This window comes from Apteryx rowi, unplaced genomic scaffold (genome assembly GCF_003343035.1).
Source record: "Apteryx rowi isolate R43461 unplaced genomic scaffold, aptRow1 scaffold_39, whole genome shotgun sequence".
Classification (NCBI taxonomy): Eukaryota; Metazoa; Chordata; class Aves; order Apterygiformes; family Apterygidae; genus Apteryx; species Apteryx rowi.
Window position 1 is genome coordinate 3,270,461 of NW_020450418.1, and position 21,142 is coordinate 3,291,602.

A 21,142-nucleotide genomic window follows, 5' to 3' on the forward strand; every position below is an offset into this window, starting at 1 on the left:
AAATATAGCTTTTCAGGGCTACTTGCTACCCTCACTGCCTATTTTAAACTCAGACACTTTTTAAGCATCCACCTACCAGGGTCATCATTTTTTATGGTAACAGACATTTAGAAGAACTAGAAAAGTGTAACAGGTCAAATATGTTTGGTGCCTCAAAGTTCTTTTTTGTTTCTGCTGCAGTTTATACTGGATGGACTTTAACCTCCTTATTTCAGCTACTCTGGAAATAGYTGATTTCTGTTAACAGTCAAGAGCCCAAAAMAAAGCTTTCATCTTCCTCAAAGAAYGTTATTTTCTTATCAYATGTGAAAGCCCAGACTTTATCTTACACAAAGGCATATAAAAACAGTGGTTAATTATTCAGAACAAGTGCAAAATGAGTACTATAATCAAATTAAAAAAAAATACAATAAAAAAGGAAAAAAATGTTTATCAGGTGGCAAAGTAAAATCAAGAACCCACCTCTCTATATTCCCCAGGTCAAAGCTACAGGAGTGTTGCATTAGTAACCCATCAGATCAATTTAAGWAAACAAATTTCTTCTCAGTGAAGCAATTCCAGCATAAGATGGAACTACAACACATAATACAGAAAATAAAGGCTTATCTAGGGAAGCTAGCCCTTGCAGAAATGCAATTACCTTATTACYGTCAGTTGTATTACTGAACATTACTAATTTTTATTGTTTCTCAGTAAGTTTTCATTCCAAATGTATTTTGTCAGTGAATATCTGTTGAATAGTCTACTCGATCAAAGGGKTTTGCATACTATTCCTATACATGTTTATACATCAGAGGCTGACTTTTGATGGTAAGTAGGGGAGCATTTTTCTGCAATCAYACAGATGGAGTCCAAATTCAATCTATATCTTTAGTCTATGTGGATGTGGATTTAATCCCTTAAAATTTTCCTTATTGTTAATGCTCAACATTTTCAAATATCTGTCCCCTTATTTTTATGTATTTAACTACAGATTTAGAAGTCAAACTTCAGTTTTTGTATATGACAAGTTAGATTTCTGATTATAGTGATGAAAAGACTAATAAATTTTATAATAATAAATCTAATAAATTTATTTCTTCAGAGCTTGTTTAAATGCCAATTTTGATTTGTGAACAGGAAATAATATTCCTACCCAGCACACAGGGATGAGTTGTTTTCARTATTTCCATGAGCATTACTCTAGACACAAATACTAAGAGACTGAAGTAACTGCCACTGTAGTCTCTTGGCAGCAGTAATTTAGCTTTTACCCAAGTACTGCAGTCTTCATTTCTAATGACATATTCAGCAGTATTTATAGCAYAGAATTTCCTTCATGGACACTCAGCAAGCCCAGAACACCCGCCCCTCTCCCCCCAAATATATAAAGTCTTAAAATTTTAATTATAAAGTCATATAGTATCMAAAAATTCCAATGATCATGATTTTTTTCTGTGATGACAATGTTACTGTTGGCATTTCAAAACACGCAGGAAAGCAAGGACCAGTCCCTCAAATTTCTATCATCTTGATTAGAAAAAACACAAATCAAATGGTTAAGGTTCAGGTGTCAAAAYGGTGGGCTTCAAAGAAGTATTTGACTGAATGCCACATGGTACAAAAAGAAAAGAAAAAAATTTCCAATTAGGCTGTTTGCAGGGGAAAAAAAGAAAAAGAAACATGAAGACAGTAGTGTGAAACAGATAATGAAAGCTGAATGGGAAGAGGACTAGGCAGAGAACATGAAAGTTGTGTTAGGAAAATCAGAACAATTTCCCCTGAAGGTAGGAAGTAGGAAGCAACAAAAACACAACACTGACAGGTGATCACACTGCTGAAAAGAGAAAGCATTGAAGGAAGCTAACTGGATATCCGATAAGTAAAAAGAAATGTTGGTTACAAGATTTGGGGCATACTGAGAAGGAAAGCAGCTGGAGGTTGAAATTAAAGAATGATAATTAAAAAAAAAAAAAGTAACCCTGTGGTAGTAACAGAATTTAGGGGACATGTCTTCAAGTTGTGAAAAAAAAGAAAAAAATAGTTTTGCCAAGAGCCTTATATAAATGAAAAAAATAGCTCTGTGTGTATGCTCTGCTTTGGGCAACGATAGGTCTAAAACAGAGATGGGACATTCAAGGAGATGAAATACATGCAGCTTCCTCTCCAGTCAGCTTCCAGGTTGTTGAGTAGGAAGGGGGACTGCCAGGCGAGTCACAGAAACAATAACTTGCAGACCTTCATGTGTAAATTCCTGACCACATAATGCACATGGCCAGCTAAAGCTTTGCAGGAGAATGGAGGAAGAGGATTATTTGGAAGATGTTCAAAATGTGATTCATCTCATATAAAATACGCASATGTGTATGTTTGTCATGCAGACAGGGAATTATTCCTCCCACATCTTCTGCAAGTTTATGGTTTCTTCTACAGGAAAGAAGTTTCTCCCTTTAGCCGATTTTAGCTGTTGATAAGTGAAAGCTTTTATATTTCTAACTCCCTTAAACTGTTAAGATAGCTGAACATCAGGCCTTGCAGTTTCCTAAAAGCCGTTAGCAGAAGTGTGCTATCAGAAATAAATAAGTAGATATGTGATTCCCTGGCTTTAACAAATAAACTCTGGGAGTGAAACATCAGTTTGTGCCAGCTTTTGRATGAGGACAAGACTAGAAATTATCTAGAACTTGAGAAAAAGAAATCCTGGTTTAGTTTGAACGCTACCAAAAAACAGCTCTCTAACTAGAATGTTTAACGTAAGAGGGAATGCACACAGTTATAAAGCCATTCTTCCTGCTCRTTCAGCGGCATCACATGTTGAGAAACCTGAATACAAGAGAGAAAATGTTAGTGAAATAGTTTATTGAGGAACTGTGTGTATGTTAAGTGCTATTTAGGCAAAATTAACTGTTTCAGTACTTTTATCACTAAGATATAAAGAYGAACATTCAGCATCTATAATCACAACTAGTATTCAATACTTAGTATTGAATTCAATTGCATTATAGCAAAAAATCCATAAGAGACACTGAATCTACAATTCATACTGAATGAAGCAGAAATTAAAATTAATAAAACACTTTATGGGGTCTAACTTTAGTTATCTAAATAGGTCCCAATAGAATAGGTCCCAATCCTGCCTGTCTCATGGGACTGTGTCTGTTTACAATGGGTCTGAGTGCATCAACATCAGGGCAGTAGTTTGGAAACCTGTGAAACGTAAAATAGTTTGGACGTCTCTTCTTTTAAAGGCAGAGATCATACTTTTAGAATAATAAAAACTGGATTGTCTTCATAAATGAATGAAGAAAAGTATCATCTGTATTTGTAATGCAATTTCAATATCATTCTTTACCTTAGAACCCTYATTTAGAATTCTCACTAAAACCTGTCCAACTCTGCAATGGGGATCAGCATATCAAACTGCCTTGCGGCTAAACGTGCTCCACAGGTCAAGTTTTAAAGAAAATCGCTAACTATAAACCACACTGTGTGTAAGGAGTTCAACATACATATTTTTGTTCATGACTAGCACACACTTGSTCTGTTCCTCACAGCCATCTATACATCAGATTAAAACTTAACAAAAAAAGAAAATTTAAAAATATTAATAAATGGTACATACATTGAATGGACAAATTAAACAGACACATGTATGAAAAACTGAACAGCTATGCACTTTTATAGCTATCTGCATGGGGRAACACTGATACGTCAAGTACGTGTTCAGTTTTGAAATATCAAGGCATATGTCTTATCTGTACAGGTGATGAAGATAGACTTCTCCACTTTCCACGTTCTCATTATTACGGTAAAAAACTTGTAAAAGGAAACTGTAAAGATGCCACATAATATTTTTCTTCTTGCTTAGATTTCAAATTAGTTAAACAATAAAAATCTTACCATCATGGATTTTGGTGCCACTTCAACAGCAAAAACGGTGAGTCCCCTATTACTTAGACAGTTCTTACTCTGCTCATTATTGACATGAATAATCACTTTGTTTTCAGACTGAAAGTGAAAAAAYATGGGGAGCCCATTAGTCTTAATGGTTAAGTGGTTATTCTTCATATAACAGCTTCACATTCCTTCTGCTTCCTCTGACTTTGCTACTTGCTATCATCAGAGCCCAGATCCATTGTCAAAAGTCATCTAAGACTTGCTGAAATAAATTAAGCACTTCTGAAGGTGGAACTTGGGAATATAATTAAGTGAGAAAACTGTTGAAATATTGTATGGTTGCAAAAATGTAAACACAATCTAGCATTAACCTTATCATTATTACTGTGATGTCCTATCTGCTTTGGCATCAGTTTGGTGAAGTCCTCATTTCTATRTGGCAGTGAGATAAAGGCAAACAAAAGAATTATCTGTACAGGAAGRTATTTATGGCAACAGGAACAAGGTCACAGAGAGATTCACCTTGCCCAGAGGTGCAAGGTTAKTATACTAAGTTCTTGCTTTGGCTGAYAGGAAATGCCTCATTAACTATTTATTTTGGGGCACAAATAGGCAGACAATAGACTTGGTTCTACTTATTTTCTGAGAAATTCGAGGCTCCGTATGCAAGGTCTTTTAATCTCCCAGCTCACACCCTGACCTGGGAGGGACAGAAGACACCCTTCTCTACCCACTGACTAAATACATGCACAGGAACGGAACAGAATCTCTCAGGAACTAGCGTGTTTCCTTAGATTTATTACAGAAATAACAAAAAAAATTATTTCCATTAAAATCTTCTGCACAAGAACTGAAGCTGGTTCTTGTGGTGGTTGCAGCAAGCTAGTTGCACTGTAGGAAGCTTAGAGGAAGAGAGATCCGTAAAATTGCCTTTTTATTGCTCTTTTTTCCCTAGACATTTACGATACAAAAAGATCACCAGCCTAAAAATTCTAATCAGATTTTCAGGAAAGGGCAACTATTGGCTTCAATACAGAGCAGAACTATTTATGAAACCCAAATAGTGTAAATGGCAGTGGTCAGTGATTTTAATCAGATACCATCCAGTTGTCTCAGTACAGAACTTGCCTCCTTCTCTGACATACACCCAAACATATAAATAACTCCAGTGTATCTACACTAAAGGGCGAAGTGCATAGCTAAACCTGTGGTTCCAAGGAGCCTCAGCCTTCAGTCCTAATATTAGTCCACCAATCCACCCCCTTTTGCATGTTTGTCCATTTAAAAATACACTTCTTGCAGTGAGCCTGTAAAATTTAAAGCATCTTAAGTTTAGCGTCTTACTGAGCTGTATTTACTTACTCAGTGTTCCTGACATAAATGAAACTGAGAATGAATAGAACATTCATTAGGATCTAGGCAAAAAGGTTTAAAATCTCTGACGGCATCTCATCAACCACTTTTGCCTGGATTTACATTCATTAGCTTGGATTAGTAATTAAGTACACCTGTAAGACTAGACTTAACACATCATCCATAATAAGCTTCTAAAACACAGTCTGTGCACACACTGTTCTTTTACTTTCCTATAAACACTGAAAATATTAAATAGTAAAAATACTGTAGACTTTGCTCTTTCTGTAATTGTATTTCCTGTTTTTAGTAGTTATTACAAATATGTTTATAATCATTACATTCCAAATTTTCACTGTTTTGATAAAGACAAACAAATATTCAACTTCTATGTGTTATTAAAAGTTGCTTGCCTCATTATAATAAACTCTTCCAAGAAAACTGATCCAGTCTCTTTTGAAGTCTATGGGTTATATTTTCAATGAACTGTGAATCAGGCTTTTTTTTTTTTCCTAAATAAACTAGATATAGAAACTTGATACGTAACTCTCAAAAGTGAAGCAAGGAGGGAATAACAATTATAGATATTAACATAAAATCTGTTTGAGAAATATGATCCAATACCTTATTTTCAATAACAGAACTGATTCGTATGTCTGTTTTGTAGGTATAAACAATTAYGTTTTCACAACCATCCATTACTTTGGCTTCTCCTTTATTAACAACAGACTTGCAAATGGCCCTGTTGAGTTGCCAGCCGCCTGCCTCTAGGTATATGGCTTTAATTCTGGGTTTGCATTTTTCTGCATAGATGTCAATGACAAAGGGGCATGCCTGTAACAGAGAAAAAAAAGTTTTGTTATCACCACTTTTTTTCTTGTTTCTTCCACTCAGATTTTTATCCACAGCTCCTAWATATTTTCATAGATGCTCTGAAATAGAATTATCCAAGTGTATGTCACTGAATATTGAATATTCAAAACCTGAGAGCTGTGGCTATTTTTTAAAACAAATCAGAGATCAAGACAAATCAGTGATCTTCAGGACAGTCACAGTATGCTTCATGTGCAGCTTGGTGCATTCCACTCTAACATGACAAACCCTCTCTTGGATGACAAAATGTACAGGAATTAGGGTGATGTATGAATGTATTTCAACATCTGAAATAAACCGGTCTCCTTCACCTGCCAAACTCTTGCCAACTGTGCCACTTCATACAGATTTGAAATATCTACAGTCTTGCATCAGGAAGCACTCTGCTCTTACARTTTCTTGGCTAGGACTAGTATGTGTGACAACTGGGAGTCCACATGTTCTTAGAGCGCCTCTGTTTCTTTCAAATGGCTGTTGGAATACACCAGGATTATACTTTTTCAATTGTACCTTTAATTTATTAGGCTCAATGCTCCTGAAATATCAAGTCTGAATCTTTGGAAATCCAGGAATTAAAAGGTTAAGTTATATTCATAAGTTAAGTAGATATAAATTTTAGATTAATGACTAAAGAATATAAAGGAGCTGTAATTGTCTTTGGAAAGCAAAGACTATAGCCATAAACCAAAGTTAATATAAGGCAGAAAATACCTGTAAGAAATTTCTAACAGATGTGATAAAAACCTCCCCAAAACCTTCTTTCTTAGAGGATAGCTCCCTCTTACGTCTGAAGTGCAGAAAGACAGTTCTGTAGCTGCTCTGCTAACCATACCCATAGGCAAAGAAGAGGAAAGCACTATTCATTAAGAAATCATTCACCATGATCTCAAGATTTTCACTGAGAAGCCAGCTGAAGTSTCTCCACCACTAACCAAGTATTTTGGGGTCTGTATGTATTTGTTTTAGGCACATATATTTTTTATATGGTGATTACATAACCACATGGTYCCAAGTTGCTTTAGTTTAACAAAAGTTAAAGAAAATAATATGATCAGACTATAAAAAATAACACCAACAAATCAGCTTTTCTTGGGAATAAAAGTTAAATGATTAAAATTTCTGCATATTTAATGAGTATTTGTATTAATTTTTTATTTAAGTTTTTATTAATTTTCCATRAAATTTATTTTTTTCTCTTTGTTAAAAATATCCTCTGGAAATTCTGTGATGAGTCTGCAAACTGACAGCATGAGAACCACTAACACCAACATTGATACTATTTCTGTAAAAAAAGCTATAAGCACACAGAAACATCAGAGAAATAATCCCTGGCCCTACAAAGTAAACAGTTTGCCAAAACTCTCTCATTAAAATTTTATGTTGAACATGTTTGGACACTACTGTGAGGAACAACAGTAACAGAAATAGCCAAGTCTGAAAATTATGAACTCTGAATCATGCTAAAAAAGCTGTCTTATCCTATTCAGTGCAACACACTACAAATCTAAATCTAAACTCCATCTTCTAAATTCATTCTAGCCACCTTGTTCTCCACCTGACATTTCTGCGTTAATTTTAAAGTTGGTCAAAGCAACAATTTGTTTGCATTATGGGATACTTTTCTGTCATACTGTGATTACTGGCTTCCTTTGTGGCTTAGGCCACAAAAACGATTTTTTTTAAACAAACCTGGACAGATCATGTTCTGCATTTTGTAGGTTTGCCGACAGGTCACAGTTTACCATCACTACCTTTTATCATCTCTCACCAGCAACGCACACGCATAAAGTCTTTCAACAGGTATAACCTGAGATTCTCTCCTTTACAACCCTGCAAAAATACAGTATTGGCTTTCTCTGTAAGGCAAAAGTCAAACTCACTCTGAAAAATGATAGTGTTAGCCTAAGAAATGAAATGCCAGGCCTGACAGTCATATGTATTAGCAGTATTTGAATTGGGTCATTGGCCTACTGAAATCAATTTATGAAGGACAGAAACAATGCTGCAATTAAAGCTGGGCAGCAAGTTATATGTGAAGCAATTATTTTTGCTATACAGCTTTCATACCTCTGTCATTTCTAATGCTTTATTGTAGCCCAGTGACAATAAAGTGACCCAAAGGTCACTAGGATCCCCTTCACGGTCATTGGCTTCCATGAGATTCAGATCCATAAATCCCTGTCTTGTTAGTTCATTCTTCTTCATGTCAAAATTCTCTGTTTAAAAAGAAATATAAAGTAGCACTTAAACGTCTATTCTCYCTGCAAACTCACTTTGTCCTCCCTAAGCCAAACTCCTACTTATGTCAATGAGGTTTACAGGATGGGGCCATCTTACAGCCTCATGCTCCTCTCCAAACCTTACGTGGTAAAGATACGTGGTAAAGAGTGCCCTTGACTAGATACGTGCTCTTTGCAGAGCTTTCCCGTGGATTTTAGAGAAAGACTAGAGACAGTTGACCCCCAGTATGGCCAAAAAGTGGGTGAGGCTGGTTTTTTTTTTTTTTCTTTCCACTAGTAGTATCTGCTGTAGTTGAGATTTTCAGAATGGGGAATATTAGGAATAGGAAATGAAAGTCTGGTGGGGCCAGCACCCTTAGCGCTTGGGTCTTTGGTACAGAAATGATTTATTTAGTTCCTAAAAAGCAATAAAATGCCAATAATCCTAACACCTCTCTCTTGATAGAATATGGCAGATTGACCACTCTAATGTCAGCAAACACATAATTGAAATGTCCTTGTGTCAGAGATTTTTAAAAATGGTTTTCTCATCTTCATAACAATGCTAAATCTTTACTATATATTATTAAAAAGGGATTACCAATTTAATAAATCTATCTAAGGGTACTATGCTATTATAAATGGCTTGAACTTTGGTGTCAAGATTTATGATATTTGTCTGAACTCTTCAACTGATTAATGACCTGGCAATACATTTACCATATTCTCTTCTTTCCTCTCTTACACACTTCACACACACACACACACACACACACCCCTCCTACTCATATTGACACCGGTGCACAGAGGCATACATAGTTATATAAAATTATAAAACGTGGAAGAGCGTGTACAGGGATGAAAGAGGAGAAGAGACACTGATTTAGAGGAAAGTACTTTTTGTATAATTTTTCCATTATTTAGGAAAAACTCCAATATCTTAGAGTGTTTTGGGGAGAAATACTTGACAGGACTTGAAAAATTTCAAGTATTTTGGTCCAAATTAAGCAATGTGTCATAGCCTACAAAGGAATTATAGCTAACAGATGCATGGGCTGATATATGATGATATGCCATATTGACACTTCAGACATGGGCTTCAGAAAAAATGTTTCATATAGAAACTTCTAATTTTCATACAAGGGCTTCCAAATTTCCATTTTGACCACTGACTTCAGCTAAACTGCCAATGCTTGGAAACAACTGCTTTCATGCACTGTATTATCAGAGCATCTTACAGTCACTTGTGGTAGTATTCTCCTAGCCTGCTTATGAGACAGATATGTGTATTCAAGGCCTTTGCAGGGTTAAAGCAAAGCCATAGAATTCCTTTTTTCTTCAAAATTGACATTTGGGGCCCAATACTTCTCCTGCAAGCTGGCAGGATGTCCAGTGACATTGATGAGACACATACCCGCAGACAGAAAAAGTACAGCTGAAAGAGGCCTATCTGTCAGCTTCCTGGTCTCACTCACAGAAGTCTCAGAACCTCATAGCTTCATATAGGGCAATTTGGGTAAGCTGACGCAGTGTATATGAACCTTCAAAAGGCAGATTTCTAATGAAAAAATGCTTATATCTGAAGAAATATAGTTGCAATACTTATTTTCTGATGTCTAATCTTCTAAGCAATCATAATAAGCTCTAGATGCCCTTGTTTTAAAGTATTATATACACACTGATTAACTGGCCCCTCTCAACACCTTGTGAAACATGAAAGCAATGTCACCTGAATCTGTGGAAACTGATTCAGTGAAAAACTGTTATAGATAAATTCAATATATGATCCAGGATTAGAAAGCTACAGTTGTAACGTGTCTTTCACCTACAAAACTTTTAAAACTTTGCAATTAGCAGTAAGAACTTTTTCAGCAGAAGGTCAGTGGCACACAAACCAGAATGAAGCAAAAGAAAAGAGATTGGAAAAGGATAAAAAGCAAAAACAAAACATGGAGAAGAGAACAATAATGACACATTCTTGGTATAGACTACAACATACTCAGTGTTTCTATGCTGCATACATTGTATGGTGCTATAAAAAACTACTTGCAATTAGTTTTATAGTGCTAGTTAGTTGTATCAAGCACAGCAAAAAACTTACCTTTACATACAGCCCAGGCTTCCTCATCACACTTCTCACCACTAGTCCTCAGTTCAAAGAAATTGTACTCTTCCAAACTCAGAAGGCCATTCCCATCCAAATCAATGGTTTCAAATATATCCAGTAAAGCTGCTCTAAAAGATGAAAAAGGCAAATCTATTTCCAAATACATCTATTTCTTCTACTGTCTCATGATACTGTTGATAACTATTCAATCTATTTCAGAATATTCTGTACAAAAGCTAGTTTAGTAACATACAGCTACTGGCAACATTATTCAGAGCACATACTTTGGCAAGAGTTACCATGTCTATTTGGGAACATGACTCACCGGAACTCTTTGGTAAGAGCCAGTTCTCCRTCTTCACCTCTATACACCAGTTTTGCTTCTCCAGCAATTTGGGTTTTTACCTTCTTGAATCTACAGCCTGTTGTGAATGGGAGTAGCCAGTAAACTCCTGATCCAAGCTCCCCTTTCCATCCAAACATCTACTCTTAAAGGAAAACAGAGAAGCTCTTAAGTTACTGCTCAAATTATGTCTTCCTTTATTAACAGTAGTCATACGAAAGTGATGAATTCCTTGAAAATACTGGTAATGTTAGATTCTTTCCTTAAAGAAAACAGGTCTACAGTAAGATGCTGTGTGATGCCATTTTAAAGACACAAAATCTCCTAGTGCAAATCTCCTAGTGAATCTCCCAGTTGCAATAACAATTAAAAAATACATAGGACCAGAGACGAGGGAAGAACGTTCATTATTGGAACTGTCCAATGACACTGCTACCATTTTTCAGATTTGTAACTTTTTTTATCTTAAACTCAGAAACAAAATCAGCCAGAAGCAGCCTAACAAAACCCACTGAGTTTTTYATTCCCTCCCTGATTTAGCAACTTAGTTCAATTTGCAACAGAAACTTTCTATGTAGAAATCCACAAGTGACTTAGGGTTTCAGAAGGAAGCTGAGTTTCCTGCAGCTTAGAAGGGAGAAATAACTTAATGCTGCAATTTTTCCTCCCTTATTTCTGTAATAGGATAAGAATATTCAGTGCACAATTAAGTTTAAAACCATATATACAGCAGGGAGAAAGAATACTAAAGRAAGTTTTAGCAAATGTGGCCTTGGAATTTTCAGAATACTGGAATACAGATGAGTTTCCACCAAAATTCTAGAGGCATTAGAGTATCTATATGGATAATCAGCAACTCAGCAATATTTGCCAATGCATCACTTGAGAATGTAGCCCTCACAGGAACTTCATTAAACTTCCATATATGTGGCTTGCAATTCACCCCATCCAAGGGCATAACTAAGACAGTCTTTAAATCATCTGACTTTGCAGAAGTTCTGTTAGTTTTGACCTGGAATTCACACAGAACAAATGTTCTTTCTCTCTAGTCTGAACAGGTACAGTTTGAATTTCTTCCAAACRCATGGAAACTCACCCATACAGCACTAACACATACACTTAAGTATAAACTTAACATAGAAATAAAATGAAAATATCTAGCCTCTTTATTTTGTTGTTCAGTAAAGCTCACGAGCTGTAGATTTTCTTGGCTTTCATTTTCCTTCAGAACATACAAAGCTGTATCCACTGACAGCCAATGACAAGATTTTCCTAAAAATAGATTAAAAAACCCAAATATTTAATAATTGCATAAATTGTTTTTTCTTTGAACACCAAAGCATATCTTTCTATTATACTCATAGCATTTGTCCCTGTTAATGTAAGAAGAATCCATTATATGTTATTAGGATTTGTTTCCTAGTTAGACCTATCAAAGAAATTGTTCCACGTCTTGTGACTGTCTTACAGATAATGATTACTACTAACAGTTCAAATATTAAGCCCTTTGATAGTTAGGGARGCTATTTTCATTGTTTTCTACTATTAGTACAACATTATTATTTACTACTTTTCTTTATACTAAGATTCCTAGATATTTGCAGTTGAAGATATTAGCAAAATTATACTATAAAATATTGTATAAAATAGTGTTAAACTCATCTTGAGTGGAAAACTAGATTATGTTCAAAAGCAAGACATACTCAAGATGTAAATCTCTGAAAGATAAGTTTCAATCAAGAATTAAATAGCAAGATCCTTCTAGRGGACATCACCAGTTGTTTTCTATTTGTCTTAGGTTGGATTGAAATGGCGRCCTGGTCTTAAATACTTTGCATAGATGCCATTTGAATCTCTGATGTTTTGTAGGTGCTCAGTCCCTGAAGGCAAACAATCAATGAGCTATTTAATGGTCTTCGAGTTAATCAGTCTACAGCAAAACTATAAATGAAATGTAGTATTTAGTTTTTCTTCAGGTATAAATTCAGTGTGAATCAAGGATACTAAACAGTGGCTACACCCCACACAAATTGCATATGCCTTTGTTAAAACTTCAGAGAAAATTTTGAGCTTTCACAAAAGGGTAATTGCTCTGCTAACAGATAAATTCTTGCTTTACATACCAGTATTATGCCTTCCTCTTCGCAAAAAAATGTGTAAAGATATTTCTATTTACAGCACAGTAATGTTGTACAGAAGAACAATGTTTACAAAAGACAAGGATGCTTTTAGTCACAAGGAATGTCTGGACCATGCTGCAGCAGAAGTATCCTRAGGCACAGCTTAAGAGGGGAGAAGAAGAAGAGAGAAGAAGGAAAAGGGAAAAGAGAGGAAAGGAAAGAAAGGCTACTGGAAAAGCACTGGGATACTCTGGTATTCAAATTCAGTAGTCTCAGACCATTTTTCCATCTCATTAGAAGTCCTGTTGACCAGCTTCCCATTTAATCAGGTGGAAAATGACTACCTTCTGTCAATTATTTGCAGCAAAGATTTTATTCTCAATCTCAGTCAGAATCATCTGTGGCACAACAACAGCCAATCCAGATGATTCTAAAACATCTTTGGGAGTAATAGCTCCTGTTTCACAGGATTAAAGAGAAAATAATCTATTTGTGGAGAAAAAATATTTCTGAGACAGCAACTGCATAAAGCACCTTGATAAATTACTGGGGAGAGCAAAGCCCATTGTGTTTGTGAAAAAGGAGTGCAAAGGTTGACTAATCTCAGGTGCATCTAATGCTAGGAATTAGATGCACAGAGACAAAAATTTTAAGACAAGAATTAAAATGGGCAAACTAAGCTATAAAACCCTCAGACAAGATTCATAATTGAAGCGCCAAGATACCMTACTGCCATTAAAAAAACATAACTGATGTTAAGTATATACAAAAGCATTTGGTGTGCAGAGTACAAGGTCTCTCAGGCAGTACTCACAAAGTTTTGTATTGTTGGTTCCCATAAAATACATCAACACCTTAARGAGAGATACTGCAAATAGTGCTAACATTTAAATTTTGGATAAGAAACTCTTAGCAAATCTACGGTCAAAAGTAGTATCTCCATAATCTTAAAATACTCAGTAAAAATGAAGTATATAAATAACACTTTGTGTCTGGAGCAGACACTGCAGCACCAAGAACCTAAGAGGCTGGCTGCCTGTGAAAAGAAAGATAATGGGCTTAACTGATTTTCACTGCTCAGGCAGTGAGAACAAGAAGAGTAAGCAGAGAAAGTACTTTGACAAGTAAGTTATCTCTTTAATAGGACTCTGTCAACAGAGGAAAATACTGTAATATCTAGCTGAATTTTTTTAACCAGCTATTGTGACAAATAACAGTTTTGATAACTTAAGGAAAAACAGTTCTCTGCTTTTCCGTTAGTGGGGGGGGGTATGGTCAGTATACAGTTAGTTTCATAGCAGTCCTCACTTTCTGTTCCCTGTGTTTACACGTGCACCTCTGTGTGTATGTGTGTGCGTGTGTGTGAGATGTACCAGCTGGCGAGAAAAGGCATTTTTTAAAGAAGAAAGTTCTCCAAACAAAACCAAATGTGCTTACCTTCTACCTGACAAAGGTTTAAAGGCTTGATGGTAATACATACAGTAGACCTCTGAGGTAAGTGCAACCTGTATTTGTGACTAATGATTTCACCATCATCTTCTAAGTAGAAGCATCCTTTGGATTGTGTACATTGCCATTCCTGGAAACCAAGCAAATATTAGATGTTGTCTTGATCTTTGATCAGGATCAAAGATCTTTCTCTTAAATGTATTAATTTGATGATCTAAACTGTATCTAGATGAATACTGCATAAAATACGCCACAAAATACAGCACTGATCTTATCCTTTAAAGAATTCTCTGAAATAGTCCTTTTTGTAGTCAATTTTTGCAGACTAGTTAGTAATATTGCTTCATATATGAAAATGCTTGAAAACATACAGATTACCTCAATGCTCAAATAATTGAAATGAAATTTGAATTGCAATGAAGCAAGGTGAACTCAGAAATTCTCAGAACTGTGTGATTTACCATTGAAATATTGGAATTTGTGCTGTATTAGTCTCATCAGGCTAATCAAGCAAAGAACATAACTGATTAGCTTGAACAATGAGGAGTTACTTGCTCAGASAAATTACAAGCACAAGTACAGATCAAATTAATTAACTGCTTAGCATGTTATTTTTTAGATCCAGTTCCAAAAAGCTTTTACTTCAGTAAAACATTTAAGCACATCCATAAACCTCATTGCTGTCACTGCACTTTTCTGAACAGGGTTCTAACAGCATTTCATTACCATCGTCAGAAGAATCTGACACAAGTGAGCATCATTCACATTCGTTCAAGGCTGGCCAGAATTTGGCTAAAGCTAGTGTGAATCCTCTTTGTAAGAAAGTGATACTTCTCGGCTTCCATCAAAGTCATTGGAAAGACACAAAGGGAAGATTACACTTGTGAATAACAAGGTTCCTAGAAAAGCCATGAGTTTGCAGAGATACTAAAACAGCTACATGCTTGATTTTTTTTTTTAACCAGGTCCCAATTTTCAATTTCAAATATCATTTGGCAAAAGAGAAACCAAGTCRTTATAGAAATATTGTATGCCTTGAGGAAAGGAAGATATTCTCGTCTTTGCTTCCCTAGTCTTGATTAAATCCATTATTTACTCCCATTTACTTCCACATTTACTATCCATTAGTTACTTTCCTAGCGATGGAAGACACTGGTTCTGAGCAGAGCTTAGCAGACAGAATCTTTCAGATTAATCTTAGCAGAGAGCTCTGCTCAGGAGCCTGTACCTTTGCTTAGGGTTCAGTGTAACAGGTAAACTAACAAAGATTTGAGAGACAAGCTTGTAAAAAAGGGAGAGGGGCTGCATGTAACGCCCAGTAAGGAGGATGACCACTAACTCATTCTAAGGCCAACTGGTCTTCATCAGGGTGCTATATTTCATTCCACACCGCTTACAGAATCAGTTTTCACTTCAACGCATTCACCCTCAGTTGACAGTACTTTACAGTCACTGACCTACAGGTGTCAGGCTAGAACTGGACTTTGGTAGTGCAAGTATATCTGGGATGCCAAGTAACACACTTGGTAACACATATGCAGCTTCTAGATTTCTTTATTCAGAACTCTTCATTTCTTAAGAATATAAATTACTCARGAACTCGTGGATTTAAGAGCCTTCAATCCTCTGCCACAGTTTTGCCACTGATTTCTATGGGAACAGGATCAACCCCTTGGCAGTTCCCATTCAAACATTACTGAATTCATCTTCATGATACATAAGCTTGGATCTTGATATGTAAAGATGTATCTTGAGGAAAATCATTCCAGGTATTAGCACAGAAAGACGCTGCAGAACCTAACAAATTGATCCCGGATTMCACATTTTGCCTATGAATCACTCTTATTTTATCAGTTTCACCAAAACAACGCAAACTCAGATATGAAAAGAATCTTCACACTAAAGGAATAAAATATATCATCCTTAACAAAACATTATTATGGATAAATACTGAGAATTCCAATTCTTACACAACCGGGAGCTATCTTAATCTCAAAGTACTTTATTACTAYGGTAAGACTACCCTGTCCTGTCAGATGAACAAAATGTCAGATGAACAGCAACAATTATTTCAGCCTCACTACTCCAATAGTTTTGGTAGCATAATGCATCATCCTGATTTACATGGTCCATGGAGAGTAGTTTTGTCCTATTTGCTCATCTTCCATTTTTCTAGTGTTATTTCAGATGAAAGACAAAAACTTCCTGCAGTTTTGCACTCACATAAATGAGAGATGTTGTTAACATAGAGACATCAAATAATCCAAATAAGCAGGGAAAACATCTCAAGGAACAAAGTCCTTGTCAAGTTGTGACCAACAGCAAGTAGAAGTTTAACAATGCTTTAGGAGTCATATACTGAATTGTTATTCTTGCAGGGAGCATAAGGTGGTGCTATATTCTCTAATTATCAATGTCACAGTATAGAAGGTATGTAATTTGGGAAGTCAAAAGAAGATTTTCTGTTTTGAATGTAGTATGTTACTTCAATGCATGATAAAGGATGTGAAATATAAAGGCATAAACTTGTCAAATAAYAGCTAACATAGTGGGAAATGTTCTTATTAGAAATGTTAATGCTAAAGACATGGTAGGAGGTAGCTGCTGCTCCCAGTGTTGGTCACTGCCCAAAAACTGTATTCTAAGGCTATTAAAATGTAAGTCATTATGGGAACTATCCACACATCATGCATAATTCCAAATAAAAAGACTCCTCTGGGATATTTCTTTTGCACTGGGTATACCAGTCTTTCACTGACTTCAGTAGAACAAAATGCAAAGGTGAGATTCCTTAGCAGGGATAATTTGTCTGTGATGATTTAGTTACCCAGAGCAGAGAGAGCATTTTAGAACACGATACACTGCTTGTTTTGTTAATATCTTTTAATCTTGATTGAAATCTATAAGAAGAAGAATATTTTGCCAAAATTTAAAAATTGTTAGCCATGTTTTATTTAATCATCAATCAACTACAGTTGAAGCCCAACAGGTCAGCGTGTTGTTTATGCAAATCTGCAACACTTACAGATTTGTCTATTTTTTGTTCCCAAATTTATTTCCAAGGCTTTGAACATGTCACACAACTCCACTGACAAAAAGAGAACAAATGGAAGAATTGTCCTGTGCTATGAATACATTTCATGTTTTCTGTTTTWAAATTTAGATGTTCATAGTGTTTTGAGTTCCAATGTATTTTTCTGTCAGAACTGCACCTTTGGCATTGGTCCAACTTCATGATGGCAATATTTTCTTACTGTCCCAAAAAGACTATGGAGAAAAATATTTCTGAATATAAGATGAATGAAAAGAATTTTTGTGCTGTTAGATCCTGAACCACAGCCTAAATAAACCATTGTGTATCTGTTCATCGATTTTGAAGGGGTTTGTACTGGGCCTTTAATAGTTAGGGTTAAAAAATATATATATAGCAGTTCTACTTACAACTACTTCCATTTATTGAATGATTTAATTTTTTGTATGATGCTAATCAATATTAATCAATATCTGCAGCTGCTATTTTCAATCAGCACTTTACTTGCTTGTAAAAGGAAAGACGGATCCAATATTGGGAAACTGTGGGATGGTTTTATACACTACATATCATGTTTGAACAAGGTGAAATTGCAGGTTAAATTGCATGGAGGTCCAGATACCTAAACAGACTGCAAAAAATTCCTTTGAGATTATGTTTTTAAATTTTAATATAGAACAAATGTCACTGTATAGCTATGTTGAAGATATAAAGGACTTCAGAGTTCAATAACAAATACAGAGTTGTTATTTGAAACAAAAATGTAACTCATGAGAACAATCAGTTCAGTTTTCCAACAGCAGTTATACTATGTGGTCATAACCATTTTTTCCCTTTTATACAGAGGTCTCAGGGTGCACATTTTTAATGTATCCTAGCAGTTTCCAGTTAATGTTTTATATTTCTATAGCTATTATTTTCTGTTGAAAGAAAACTAGTAAAGGTTGAGTCAAGAAAGCAAAAACAAACGAAAAAGATCAATATTAACACTCTACAAATATTGACTTAGCAAAGTGACTTTGTTGTCTTTCTCCCACAGGAATTTATATTGAATGAGTGATTTATTTAAACCAAAATACTGATAGAACATATTAGTCTAAATAAAAATCAATATTTTCAGGCTACAGCATGTATTTACAAATTAATGCCCAACAAACTGAATATGCTTGGAGTCTGTTATTTATTTCCAATTACCTTTCATATAAAGGTTTATGATACACAATCTTTCAGACTACTTAAGCATTTAAAGTTCTCACCAACCTAATAAATTATTCAATTTTAAATTTCTCAAAAAGTCATTAAATGTTTTATCCAACAGTGATTTCATTTATAAAAAACACAATTTGTTCTATTAAACCTTCACACCTGAAAAATTATTTTCAATAACTAAATGTCAGCAAAACCAACAGTATATAAAAATGTTAATAATAATATGTATCAATAAACGTCTCAGTAGTGTATAGCTGCCCTTGACAAACTATTAATAAAACATAAGACAAAAATCAGAGGAAAACAGTTTCTTATTTAAAATGCAGTAACATATGTGCCTAGAGGAAAACAGCATAATTCAATAGGACTGGCTTACATAATACCTTTACTGCGTTTGGCTCAATTAGCTTTGCGTTTCTGTTACGACTGGCACTCATGCTGATAGTGGAAGAAATGGATGCTTTGCAACTTTGAGCTGATGAGGGTCTTGAAAAAATTCTGCTATCCCCTATAAACACAGATATTTAGTTACAATCAGATTATTTCATCCCACTTCTAGTGCTATTTCTTGTAAAGCCTTACATTTATACRTACACAGAGGAAAAACTGGATGACAAAAACTTCAGTGAGATAGGCTGACTTCCCTTGTAATTATTTAATACTTAATCATTGATTAGCCAAACATTTTTACTTCCCTGCTTGTACATCCCAGATGAATGGGCATCTGAATAGCAGAACCTTGGAATCCGAATCTGTCTGAAGGACAAGAAATTGTTACCACAGGACACAAACCTTGGAATCAAGGTAAATCTGACTTAACTGGGTACATTTATCTGACTCCTAATTTAATTTCCCAGGACAACGTAGTTTCCTTTCCAGATAGCCCATCACTTGTGCACAACTGACCAAGAAAATTACTTTTGGGCCTTTACCTCCCAGTTCCTTAAGTTGGGGCAACCCTGCTAGTGCAACTGTTGATTTAGCTACATAAATTCAGCCTTCACTTTCTCTGTTTTGTCATCTTTGTACTTCTTCAATTTCAGCAGAATTTTTGCTTGAATTGAAGCAACTTAAAGTAAACAGTACATTCAACCTACAAATGCAAATATTTCATACTCAGTACCTTTACAGTCTTTTAGCCTGTAGTCTTTTCCCAGTTTGGGAAGGTTCTTAAATACATTTGTAACTTCAATCACAATCAATAAGACAGTTTAAAGTTCTTCCTGAAAAGGGGCCTCAATAATTGGAAAAAAAAGAAATAGACTGTTCACTTATTGATACACAGTTAAGGTTTCATCTCTGATCAGGGAAGGAAACAAATAACTTGCCATGTTGAAACATCTGTGTACTCATTTTCTTTCTTTCCTCTGGACTGTGTCACGTGTGTCACATGAGACTCAACCAATTTTACCCTTAAGAAGAATTTGATAGCTTCAGATAATAGAAGCAGCCAAAGCCCATTTGAACATGGTGGTCAGATATTCCACTGGGACATTTACGTGATTGCCACAGCAGAAATGAATAATAGTCAATGACATCCTCACTAATCTGAGAAAAATTAAACAAATACTCAATTGTTCGTTGACCCAGAAAATGAACTCTAACAGAATGAAAGCTCCCAATATGAAAAATAAATACACAGAATCACAGAAGGGTTGAGGTTGGAAGGGACCTCTGGAGATCATTTAGTCCAACCCCCCTGCTCAAGCAGGGTCACCTACAGCACGTTTCCAAGGATTGTGTCCAGATGACTTTTAAATATCTCCAAGAAAGGAGACTCCACAACTTCTCTGGGTAACCTGTTCCAGGGCTCTGTTACCCTCCCAGTAAAGAAATTTCTTCTCATGTTCGGACGAAACTTCCTGTGTTTCAGTTTGTGCCAGTTGCCTCTGGTCCTATCGCTGGGCACCACTGAAAAGAGTCTGGCCCCACCCTCTCTGCACCCTCCCTTCAGATATTTATATGCATTGACAAGATCCCCTCTCAGCCTTTTCTTCTCCAGGCTGAATAGTCCCAGCTCTCTCAGCCTTTCCTCATATGAGAGATGCTCCAGTCCCCTAATCATACCTTTCATCGGTGTAAGTTTGTGATCAGTTTTCTTTGAGACTCTTGGTGATGGCTTAGATACCGGCAATGTGATCCCTTCAGAGGAAGTTCCAGCTTGACTTCCAAACTGCTGACGCCTCAATCGACTGTCAACTTCCAGTTTCTCTAGTGCAGTCTTGCAGCACTGCTCACTGGTTGTCACGTATAAGTCACAAAACTTTAGACAGTAAAAAGTAATCTGGTAAGCAAAACACTCTTTCTCAAAATTTTAAGGATTAAAACATAACATTCGTAAGCAAAGGATAGAACAACAGATGGAATGCATTTTCTTTTAACACACAATATTACTTTTATTTTCATGAATCAGAGTGACCATTTTCAAATGACAGTAAAATGGAGCCATGATTCAATGAGGAGGTCAAAATATTAAATGAAGTGTGACTTTCAATCCAAGAGAGTATTTATATATCTTTCTAGACATTTGCAGCCTGGGTTTTTTTGCGTGTGATTTTTAGT

General features: G+C 35.6%; 1 protein-coding gene across 3 annotated transcripts in view; it reads right to left on the reverse strand.

Moving 5' to 3' along the window:
• Window positions 1-405: 405 nt before the first annotated feature.
• EFCAB7 (EF-hand calcium binding domain 7) overlaps window positions 406-21,142 on the reverse strand; it is a 30,467-nt gene continuing 9,730 nt past the window's right edge. For all 3 annotated transcript variants that reach the window (XM_026074579.1, XM_026074580.1, XM_026074578.1), the window contains exons 5-14: window positions 20,648-20,843; window positions 18,964-19,088; window positions 14,329-14,470; window positions 11,934-12,043; window positions 10,754-10,911; window positions 10,423-10,556; window positions 8,170-8,318; window positions 5,854-6,063; window positions 3,880-3,987; window positions 406-2,802 (exon numbers count right to left, since the gene is read on the reverse strand). In XM_026074579.1, the coding sequence (XP_025930364.1) occupies window positions 2,728-2,802; window positions 3,880-3,987; window positions 5,854-6,063; window positions 8,170-8,318; window positions 10,423-10,556; window positions 10,754-10,911; window positions 11,934-12,043; window positions 14,329-14,470; window positions 18,964-19,088; window positions 20,648-20,843 (1,407 nt within the window). In that variant the 3' untranslated portion in view covers window positions 406-2,727. The remainder of the gene's footprint in view (window positions 2,803-3,879; window positions 3,988-5,853; window positions 6,064-8,169; window positions 8,319-10,422; window positions 10,557-10,753; window positions 10,912-11,933; window positions 12,044-14,328; window positions 14,471-18,963; window positions 19,089-20,647; window positions 20,844-21,142) is intronic.